Here is a 12,072-nt window from a genome sequence, read left to right on the forward strand (position 1 = left end):
TGTGTATTCCAAAGTTGAGCAATAGAGGTTATTAAATACACACATAACTCATTGTTCTCATAGCATTGACAGTAAACCATGCCCATACACACACACACACACACACACACACACACACACACACACACACACACACACACACACACACACACACACACACACACACACACACACACACACACACACACACACACACACACTTTATTGCAGAGGCTGTACTGTGGCCGATGTTGACACACACACACACACTCACTCTCACACACATGCGCGCTTTATTGTGGATGCAGATGTTGGCAGTTAGCCTTTGAGTTGTGTAGGTGAATACCCATGACTAGGAATAGGCCTTGTGTAGGCACAGCTGTAGGAGGCTAGCTGGACTGTGTGTGTAGAGTGTTAAACTGGTTGTGTGCAGAGCCGGGACCTGGGGGCTGTCTAGACATGATATCAGATATGTGAGAGGTCTCCCTACATGCTCTCACAAGAAAAGAGGCACCACATCTCACTTGCATGTTCTCTCACTTATAGGATGGGGAGTAAGTGATGTGTGAAGATGTCAGGGAAGGTGGTAGTCTTTTCCAGAGTTTCTGATTGAATGTAACTAGAGCTTCACATTATTATTTCACATTTCGAGTATTGAACATGGGAACTTCCCCTTCTTCAACCAAGGAGTGTACTAGCTACCTACAATTTGTTTTAATACTTTGAGTAATTGCATTTTAATCTTTGAATATCACATTCAAATTAAACTTCTGGACTTGAGCAGTGTTAGTATGCATGCGTCTGTGTAATAAACTATCTTAGTAAATTAAATTGGAATGCATTCATTTTACGTGGGAGTTTTTGCATGGAGAAATCCTCTCAGATATGATGTAAAACGGGGTAGTGTGCATTGACACTAAACAAAGACAAAACTTGTACTTTGGCAAGTTCACTAAACTTCACTTCACTAAACTTCACTTCACTAAACTTCACTTCACTAAACTTCACTTCACTTCATTCTTGGTGACAGATTGTTATCCTATGAGGCTTAAGAAAATGTTATTTGAATCAACTCAAACACATTTTGGTATTTTATTATTATTATTTTTTGTACCTTTATTTAACTAGGCAAGTCAGTTAAGAACTAATTCTTATTTTCAATGACGGCCTAGGAACAGTGGGTTAACTGCCTGTTCATGGGCAGAACAACAGATTTGTACCTTGTCAGCTCGGGGATCTGAATCCAACGCTCTAACCACTAGGCTACCCTGCCGCCGCCAGTTAACTAAGTGTTCTTTCAAAACTTGGCCAATATAATTATCTACTACTCACTATAATTAAATATCAACTGTCAATAAAAGCGTCATAAAAAAATTCAGCTTTTATTAAAATGTCATAAAGCCATTTTCCATTTGAAAATCACGGAAAGGCTGACAATGTAATTTAACTAAAGTAATTATGATTAATAAGTTACACGGGTATATGGCATGCCGATGACATGCACGGCTTAAGTTACAGCAAACAGCACAGCATGTCGCACTGCCAATGATATATTCAGAGCACAGACGTTGTAACAAGACTGAAATTCGATTAGAACATTTTGTTTTACAATAACCCTGTTGCTTCACACGTCTATTCAAAATGTTAATAATTCAACAACAGAATTCTTAAATTGATCTTAATTTTTCATTGTGTTATACAATATCAATCGATAGAAGAAGAGGTCGAAAATTATTCAGAGAACATATACAAACAACCCTTTTGTTTGAGAAATAACATTGCGCACATGCCAAAATTTACTCCATCTTTGTGTGTCCGTCATCAGTACAACAACTTGAAAAAGGCTGCCTTATTATCTTCAGTGAATATACAGTGAATATGAATTGTATTACAAGTACAGTAGTCTAATGTTGTTAAATATAAAAACAAAATACAAATATAGTTTAGAATAAACCATATAGAGTGCCTTCAGAAAGTATTCACACCCCAGTGTGTGGTGAAAGTAGACTAAACCAGTTTTTCCTCTAGGATTTTGCCTGTGCTTAGCTCCATTTTGTTTCTTTATATTTGAATATTTGTATTCTGTACAGGCTTTCTTCTTTTCACTCTGTCAATTACGTTAGTATTGTGGAGTAACTACAATGTTGTTGATCCATCCTCAGTTTTCTCCGATCACAGCCATTAAACTCTGTAACTGTTTTAAAGTCACCATTGGCCTCATTGTGAAATTCCTAAGCAGTTTCCTTCTACTCTGGCAACTGAGTTAGGAAGGATGCCTGTATCTTTGTAGTGATGGGTGTATTGATACACCATTCAATATGTAATTAATAACTTCACCATGCTCTGCTTTTTTACCAATCTACAAATAGGTAGAGGTATTCATTAAAAAACTGTGTTAAACATTATTATTGCACACAGAGTAAGTCCATGCAACTTATTATGTGACTTGGTAAGAACATTTTTAATCCTAAACTTATTTAGACTTGTAATAAGAAAGGGGTTGAATACTTATTGACTCAAGACATTTCAGATTTGACATTTTTATTCATTTGTAAATGTTTTGAAAAAACATCATTCCACTTTGACAATATGGGGTATTGGGTGTAGGCCAGTGACAAAGAAAACTCAATGTTATCCATTTTAAATTCAGGCTATAACAACAAAATGTGGAAAAAGTCAAGGGGTGTGAATACTTTGAAGGCAGTGTACATGTCGCTTTGGCCACAGAAAAAGAAATAAACAATAATCGAGGCACAAACAGATCCCTTGATAGACATACAACAAAACATAATTACGATAGCTGCTACAACATTACATTCAACCTTATATGCATATTCATAGAATATTTATTTAACCTTTATTTAACTAGGCAAGTCAGTTAAGAACAAATTCTAATTTACAATGACGGCCTACCCCGGCCAAACCCAGATGACGCTGGGCCAATTGTGCGCCACCCTATGGGACTATGGGACCTTTTCGATAGAGTTAAAATACAGTAACCACAATGACTGGTATTCCAGTTGAGCTGCAAGCTGGTCAGCAGGACAATGCATTACGAAGCACAACAGTAAAGGCAATCTTAGCTATTCCATAAAATCAAGAAAAAAATACATTCTCCATCAAAACTCCAGGCACCATTTTTCATCTACCTATCAATTTTGAGATTTGTTGCTATTTTGGTCCATTAATATTTTCAAAAAGTAAACATAAAATGTAAAAATCTTGATGAAAATGTGTATTTTCTTTAGTTTCTCATCAACATTTTAATGAATTTCAACCACTTTAAAATGGACATACAGCAATCATTTCAAAGCTCACTACATTAAATGAAACATGATTTAAAATCACATTTCATAGAGAATGTTACAAACTGGACTATATTTAGTTAGTAACTTACTCTGAAGAGATAGTGATTTTGTCTAAATAGGCATTTGCATTTGGTAGTCTAAATTCAGTGTACTTGTCTTTAGCTGCCATTTTCCCTCTGGGCAAGTCAGACTCTTCCCACACACCAGCTTCAGAAGCATCTGCATTTACCAAATTTTGTTTGGTTATCCTTAGATATATTCTCCAGACTTGCCCAGAGGGAATTGTTGATATGTTGTCAATTTTGTATTTTCGATAAAAAATAAATCAGGAAAATGCACCAAATGGATGTCTTCAGTATTTTACAGATAGAAAGATTTTTTAAAAGCATTTATCTACAACCTGCTCTGGACAAGTCCGGTTCTGGAGTGTCTTAACAAAAGGAAACCAAAATATTTAAACTGACTTTATCCAGTGTCCAGAAAAATGGATTTGCGCGATATGGAAATATGAGATATATGAGATATTGCCTCGTTTGTATAATTTAATCAAATATTTCGGAATACTTGTAATACAAAAAAGGATTACATGTGTCTACATTCAACTGGTAAAAGTTGATTGTGAAAACTACGCCATGAGGGTGTGGTGCCTAACCTTATGGTGCTGGAGCCGCCACCTCAAAAGCATTCTCACTTGGTAACCCCAAGATCATTCACAGTATGTAAAAATGTCCACTATTCAGACTCTGTAAACACCACACTTGCTGAGTATCAGGCTTGAATTAAAAAATCTGCTATGTTACATTGATCGCAATTATCATCTGTGCAATCGACAGCTTTCCACTTTGCAGATGGTGATCTGATCCATTACAATTTGCAGAACAACACTTTCACCTAGAGGGAACGCTTGATTTAAATACTGGCACCCCTCTCAACCAAAAGCTTGCACAACAATGCACATTGATGGCACAAGAGCCAAGACAGGAGCGGCTGCTCCAAATTAGAGATGTTCGCTGCCTGTCCACCAGTGTAGCGACTGTCAGTGCACATCACTCAGTGCCACCTGTTTAATGACCAGAAATGACCTTCAGGTGGCCTGTACCATCAGCAACTTTTGCTAGGTTGGGGTAGTGAAGCCCCATTGACTCCATCTCCAACCCCTTCCCTTTCGATAAAACGGCAATTGGTTCAATCCTCAGTGTCAGGCTGGACCCCCAGCATAATGTGGAGCTCTTCGGCCGAGTAGCCCAGAAGGTTCTGCAGGTCGCAGACGAAGCGGTAGACGTAGCGTTTGCCCGATGTCTTGTGGATTATGTTCTTGTCATAATAGTATCGCAGGCCACGGCTCAGCTTCTCGTAATTCATCTTGGGTTTGTTCTTCCTGCGTCCCCAGCGTCTAGCCACCTGGGGGAGAGAGAGAATGATAAACACCAATGGAAAACAGAACCATTTACTTCATATTGATGTCCTCTGATAGCTCGTGTTGAATACTTTTCTGGTCCTGTAAACCCTTTTGGCCATATCCTCCACAACCTGATATACACATATTGTATGAGGACAATTGACACTCACCTCATCTGGGTCGGTGAGTTTGAACTCCCAGCCGTCTCCGGTCCAGCTGATGATGGCCTGACAACTCTTATCAGTCAGGAGCTCCAGCAGGAACTGCCACAGCTGGATAGGACCACTTCCTGTTGAGAGCAAAAAAAGAGGCAGAGGAGTCAGAAGGCGATCAAAAGGCATCGTTTTCTTATACTCAACTGCAGTGCACTGTTTTGAACTGGGGTTGACAGAAAGATGGATAGTATTCCATACAAGATGAAATGTGTTTGATTGTGTCACCGGGTTCATGAACTCACCAGTAAAGCCAGCCAGCACTGCAGCAGCTATGACAGGCTTTCCCAATTCCACAGGCTCGTTCCTCTCCTGGACGTAGTCCTTGAAGGACAGGCCCTGCTTCTCCAGACTCAGTGGGCTGCTGTTGTACTCGTCCTCAAAGCTGTCGTGGGACGGCACCCTCTGGTTGTCCGCCAGGGAGGATTGGCTGCCCCAGGAGTGCAGCATGGACTCTGGCCCCTCGATGCTATCCACACTCTCCAACGAACACAAACTCTGGTCCTGGGACAAGACTGTGGATAAACAAAAAATAAGAATGTTTAGTTCACCTGAAACTGGATTAGGTTTAGGAACTATCACTGAAACCAAACACCTTTTAGGAATCGCTTACGTGTTGCCTTGTTTTTTTAGTTTTTTTCTCTAATGTGACTTTGATCGAAAATGAACACTAATTAACATTGATTAATAGTTTCTAGTCAACAGTGGGTTTGCCTACTCACAGGCTTTGGAGAGCTGCCCTGTGCCTGGGTTGCTCCTAACGTAGCTGACGTTGACCGTGCTCAGCTGGGGCTTGGAGAACATGGAGAACTCCTGATCTGGAGTCAGCAGGGCGGTCTTGTCTGAGGTCTCAAACAGCTCTCTAAGCAGACTGTCGTTGTTGTCAGGCACCTGCAGGGCACACTGGGTCTCCTCCAGACTAAAGCCTGCAGAAAGAAGAGAAGAACAAACAAACGCCCACTTAGTTCATCTCATCACATCTACCTCAGAGACATCTCTGGACAGCTTAAGGCTTCTGTTGTTCAAATGAAGCTGAAGCCAAACTGTTTTGTCTATCTGATGTTTAATTAGATTTGAAGCCTCTGGTGGTTAGTTTGTTTTTCTAATGGACACTCACCGCTAGAGCTCATCCAGTTAGTTACGGAGGGCACAACACTGCTGAGGCTTATGGATTCTTCTTTCTCTTGACACTCTGGAAGAAAACAATGGAGGACAAAAGTCAGGAACCATCAGAAATACTGTTATTTGATTTTAGCATGTATCTTTAAGCCAAAGGGTACAGTAATTCCACAGGACAAAAAAAAACATTTCCACCCTAATATAACATTTTGATAGGTGTCAGAAACCTACTCTTTCCGCCATCTGCCTTCCACACAAACATCATCTGACTAAAACGTTCCAACGCCATTGTTACCTTTCATCATCTGGTCCAGGTGCTCCCACAGAATGTCGCCCACAAAGTCTGGAGCCAGGTCCAGGAAGCTCTCCTTACCCAGGTCATACAGCTCCTGGCCGTTCATGTCAAACTTAAAGAAATGGACGTTGGCCAGGCTGAACTCACTGGCCGCCCAGTGCAGCCACTGCATCACATGCTGCTTAGTCCACTTACGAGGGTCTGTGAAAGATAGAAAGTAAAAAGATATAAGGCTTAATATAATTTCAAATTACTAAAAATTTCAAGCACAATTCCATGGACACCTCACCAAAATACACCAGTCTTCATCTTGATTTGACTTAACTAGGCTTACTTTTTAATGATTAAAGAAAACTCGAAAATGAGCCGAAAATGTCTTTGACCTCCAATCCAAATTGGGTAGAAAATTAGCAGGAAATACAGCAAGGAAACAAGCACAAAGTTAACTTAATATCATCCTTGTAATAAAAAAAAAGAAGAATGGAAATTAAGAAAAAGGGAGGACGATAAGTGATAGAATGAGCAGGTGTAGAAGGTGACTCACTGTTGGAGATGCCATAGCAACGTTGGACCTTGGAGAAGCCACTGAAACTGTCCTTCAGGGCCTGACTCATCACTGCCTTACTGCAAGGGGTCAACAGGGGAACAGAGCAGGGGCCCATGTCTGGAGAGAAAAAACAAATGTTTGCTTACTCTATGAATCAACCATTCTAGACCTTTCTTGTGTCATAACATAGTTTAATGTTTCCACAGCACCTGCACCCCTCCTCAACCCAACCCCCCCAAAATAATAAATAATAATTTAAAAAAACTTTTGTGAACTAACACTCACACTTGACTTTGCTACTTTATTGAGGAAAAATATATTTACTATGACTGTGATATGTGGTTGTTCTACATAGCTATCTTAAGATCAATGTACTAACTGAGTTGCTCTGGATAAGAGTGTCTGCCAAAAGCCCCAAAATAAATGTTAAACCATAAATATATTTAAATAGTGTTCAGGTAGACTAAAATGGCTAACTGCCATGGACCTGGATGGGAGTTTCACTTACAATGTTTGGGTTCTGGATAATTGTTAATCAAAAACTATGTAACCACAAATCAACACTTGTTTTTCTGTTAATCATTAATTAAAAATCATTTGTATGCCAGCAATCAGTTGATCTACATTGTTAACTTTGTGACATAATGTCTGGCGAATAACTGACTAATAGAGTTGTGAAGAGTTTGGTCTGACTTTGAGCTAGGGTGATTAGTTGGTATAGGTGTTATTAAAGTGACTGGTGTAAAGTAGAGGGCTCTCTCTAGTGATGCGACACTCGTTCGTAGGGTGTGGTGGTGGCATACCGTGTGAGAAACAGTTGAGGCCAGAGGGCACCTCCTGAAGAGACTGGTCATCGTCTGAGGGGAGGAAGTATCCAGAGAACAGAGACATGGGATCTTCAAACAGGTCAAAGGCTGCCTGCCGCTGTAGAGGACAAACACATAGGAAAACAACACACTGTTAGTTAATAAAAAAAGACACAAATTGTTTTCTTTGGCCTGATAATTTGAGAAAGCCCCATACTACTGTATGTCTATATAATTGGATAAATTAGGTGAGACAAGTATAGCCGTGTCCTGATGACCAACAGCTGATCACCCATAGATACTGTGAATCATTTAGGAAAAACTTAATTAACTTCTTCAAACAGAGTCTTATAAGATAACAGGGCAGGCAAAAGCAAAGAGAGAAAAAATGCTTTATGTGGGCACTCCCTTTCAGCAGAACCATTCTGTCATCATTAGTCAAACACATCAGGCTTTTCATATTCTCCCAGCCAGGCTGGACGACCATATATGGTGTTCCTGTTCCGTAGCGTAGCAGACCTAGAATCTTCCCTTGAGGCAGCTGGCATCCGTTCAGCTCTGAGCAGTTCAGCTCTGAGGGTTCACACAAACAGCGTGGGCGGCTGCTTTGTGAGAAGAAAACAAACTCCACCCACTCCTCCCCCTCCATCAGCCTCTCTTCTCTCTCTTTTCCCTCTCTCTCATCCCCTCTTCAAATCAGGTTAGGGAAACCAGACTCTTCTTCACAATTTGATTAGCTAAGATGGAGCCCTTTTGAGACGAGCTCACTGTTTGAATCTACACTGTACCCATCTCAGCATTAGCCCTTTACAGATGCAGATGAGACTTCTAATGACGTTATACTACCAAGCCGCACATGAAACCTTAACAAATCACTAGGACATTGATAGTAGTGATGTACACTAAAGTGGCATAGGTGCGCCTGTAAGTCTAATACTGTAAGGCACTTATGATTTTTTTATTTAAAAAAATTGAGGGCTAACTCCCCACACTCGAGGTGGAGAAACAAACAACATCTCCTTTGATCCATAAAGTGTTTAATGATTCATCTATTCGTCCTTAGAAAAGGTAGGCTGGCACAAACAGGGCCCTCAAGGTCCCGAGAGCCTTTTTTCTTCCTAGTTGCCAAGGGGACTAATTACTTTTGTGGCAGTAGAGAAGGTGGAAAAGACAGAGACTCTCGTCCATCAGCTCCCCAATTATCCTCACGATTAATATGTTTGGCTTTATCATCTTTCCTTTCATCTCTTCTCTTCTCTTATGGAGAAGGAGAATAGCAGCCCCGACTGTGCTGCAACACATGCAGGATTTGAAAATAAATCTCTGCTGACATTTGATCTTTGGAAATGTGCATTCTTAACTAAGTAGCCTCGAGTAAAGGGTGGTCCAACTCCAGTCCTTGAGAGCAATTTGGTGTGCAGGCTTTTGATCCAGCCTTGCATTATCAGTTGTGATACAGTAGTCCTATATGTACTACACACAACCATCTCCAGCATTACAATGTATGCAATTGTCCTACTCATCTACTGTATTAGTGGCACAGCCTTGTGAAGTCTCACCTTGAGGCTGGAGCGGTAGCTAGTCGACAGGGGGGCCACTTGGTCCATGCTGAGGTCACACATCAGGAATCTATAGGTCAATTCAACAGAAAAACTTTATGAGTAACACTAATACACATAAGTAATGACATCACACTGGATGGAAATTAGTATCATATCTTTCTCTGATGTTTGTAGTACATTTTACTACAATGATATTTAATTCTATGCAGCCTATAGATGAACTGTTCTCCTAAATAGTAACAACTGCAACAACTACATATTATATTACAATGTCTTATTATATACCGAGCACATAATGGCTTAATTTAGCCTGAATTGCTAGACTATTAAATGACAATACATAATATACATAAAGCCTGCACATTGAATTCAATAGTCTAATGGACATTGACACACTTATTCAAAGCAACCTGAACATATTGATATGGCTAGCTTGGGGAATTACTTACACATGTAAAAAAAATAATAATATCTACAATTTCACACACACCATAATTTCCATGACATCACAAATTGCTGAGACAGAAAAAGCGCATAATTGTCTCATCGGTCAAAAATGTAATGTTTCTCCGAAATGACTCGGCCCCTCGTCATAGTGCACCGTGGTTCCTCATATTAGATTAGCGGCCGCAAATTCAATAGTGTTTCCATTGAGTGTTTCAATCATTCGTAAAGATTAATATCAGTGTTAAATTAATAATTACCATAACATAAACCATGGAATGGATGTATCTTTGCGAATTCCACCCCCAAAAATGTTTTCGAAAATATTATGCAGAACAAAAACAAACTATTAACGAAAGCGGTATTGAGTCAAATGCCACATTGACAGATTGTCTGGGAATATATCAAAGAATGAGGGAAGATAAACAAATAAGGGAACAACCTACTTACCTGTTGAATTGATCGGCGGCTTCTTAACACAGCAACAGTGTAAATTACAATCCTTTTCGATATGGAAAAATTATCCTATTCAATATTGTATGTTCACAAGCCTTTTGTAGCCTACTTTCCAGATACAGTGACCAGTGTAAAATGCAATCAAAACAATGCAGTCTTGTTTGTTCGTGTGTGTGTGTGTGTGGCGAGTGTATCCAGTCAACGAGGAAGTGCAGCTCTTTTTGCTGTTGCTCATAGCGCGCTGTGTTGCACATTCAGTGGGAGGAGCGAGCAGTAAACAAATGGCCAGTAGCAGTGCGTGGATAAAATCTCTCAAGCCAAGCCAGGAGGGGAAATACTTATAACAAATTGTGTTGTGATAATTGCGTTGTTTGCTATAAAATGTTTCATATGCCTTACCACCGTGATATATGGGCCTAAGGCCAAAACAATAAGAAGACACAGTGGCAGAATACATTCAACCATACCTTTGTTTCATCACAAAACCGGAGAGTCCACAGAGCAAATTACATGTAACAAACAGTTAGATGACCTAACATGGTCAATCAAGTTAATGTTAAGGGCAGTGTTGGACTAATAAACAACTATTGATTTATAAAACCAGAGAGTTACTGCAAACCCCAAAGAAAACACGAGCTGCATCCACTATTCCAGAACCATGTCAACTTTCAACACTTGAAGACCACCAAATCACCTATGCTTAGTCTAATACAGTGACAACTAAAAGACATCAAAAAACAATTTAGTCAACATAAGCTAGATATGTGGCGGTCCATGGTTCTGATTTCTGTGTGTGTGTGTGTGTGTGTGTGTGTGTGTGCAAGTAGAAGTCGGAAGTTTACCTACACCTTAGCCAAATACATTCAAACTCTGTTTTTCACAATTCCTGACATTTAATCCTAGTAAAAATTCCCTGTCTTAGGTCAGTTAGGATCAGCACTTTCTTTTAAGAATTTGAAATGTCAGAATAATAGTAGAGAATGATTTATTTCAGCTTTTATTTCTTTCATCACATTCCCAGTGGGTCAGAAGTTTACATACACTCAATTAGTATTTGGTAGCATTGCCTTTAAATTGTTTAACTTGGGTCAAACGTTTCAGATAGCCTTCCACAAGCTTCCCACAATAAGTTGGGTGAATTTTGGCCCATTCCTCCTGACAGAACTGGTGGAACTCAGTCAGGTTTGTAGGCCTCCTTGCTCGCACATGCTTTTTCTGTTCTGCCCACACATTTTCCATAGGATTGAGGTCAGGGCTTTGTGATGGCCACTCCAATACCTTGACTTTGTTGTCCTTAAGCCATTTGCTTCACGGTTGGGATAGTGTTCTTTCGGCTTGCAAGCCTCCCCCTTTTTCCTCCAAACATAACGATGGTCATTATGGCCAAATAGTTTTATTTTTGTTTCATCAGAGAAGAGGACATTTCTCCAAAAAGTGCGATCTTTGTCCCCATGTGCAGTTGCAAACCGTAGTCTGGTGTTTTTTATGGCGGTTTTTGGAGCAGTGGCTTCTACCTTGCTGAGAGCCCTTTCAGGTTGTGTTGATATAGGACTCGTTTTACTGTGGATATAGGTACTTATGTACCTGTTACCTCCAGCATCTTCACAAGGTCCTTTGCTGTTGTTCTGGGATTGATTACACTTTTCTCACCAAAGTACGTTCATCCCTAGGAGACAGAATGCATCTCCTTCCTGAGCGGTATGACGGCTGAATGGTCCCATGGTGTTTATACTTCCGTACTATTGTTTGTACAGATGAACGTGGTACCTTCAGTTGTTGGGGAAATCATCCCAAAGATGAACCAGACTTGTGGAGGTCAACAATTTTTTTCTGAGGTCTTGGCTGATTTCTTTGGATTTTCCCATGATGTCAAGCAAAGAAGCACTGAGTTTGAAGGTAGGCCTTGAAATACATCTACAGGTACACCTCCAATTGACTCAAATTA

General features: G+C 40.1%; 1 protein-coding gene across 1 annotated transcript; it reads right to left on the bottom strand.

The window, feature by feature from the left end:
* Positions 1-2,503: 2,503 nt before the first annotated feature.
* Positions 2,504-10,454, bottom strand: ets2 (ETS proto-oncogene 2, transcription factor). The gene is made up of 10 exons (XM_021623696.3): positions 10,122-10,454; positions 9,225-9,294; positions 7,663-7,783; positions 6,857-6,976; positions 6,313-6,513; positions 6,016-6,090; positions 5,621-5,824; positions 5,144-5,413; positions 4,857-4,975; positions 2,504-4,688 (listed from the first exon to the last, which is right to left on the bottom strand). Exons 2-10 carry the CDS (start codon positions 9,285-9,287, stop codon positions 4,473-4,475), a joined length of 1,389 nt encoding a protein of 462 aa, XP_021479371.1. The 5' UTR covers positions 9,288-9,294; positions 10,122-10,454; the 3' UTR covers positions 2,504-4,472.
* Between the last annotated feature and the right edge of the window lie 1,618 nt (positions 10,455-12,072).

The sequence above is a fragment of the Oncorhynchus mykiss genome, chromosome 12 (assembly GCF_057628025.1).
Source record: "Oncorhynchus mykiss isolate SJ-2025 chromosome 12, ASM5762802v1, whole genome shotgun sequence".
NCBI classification, from domain to species: domain Eukaryota; kingdom Metazoa; phylum Chordata; class Actinopteri; order Salmoniformes; family Salmonidae; genus Oncorhynchus; species Oncorhynchus mykiss.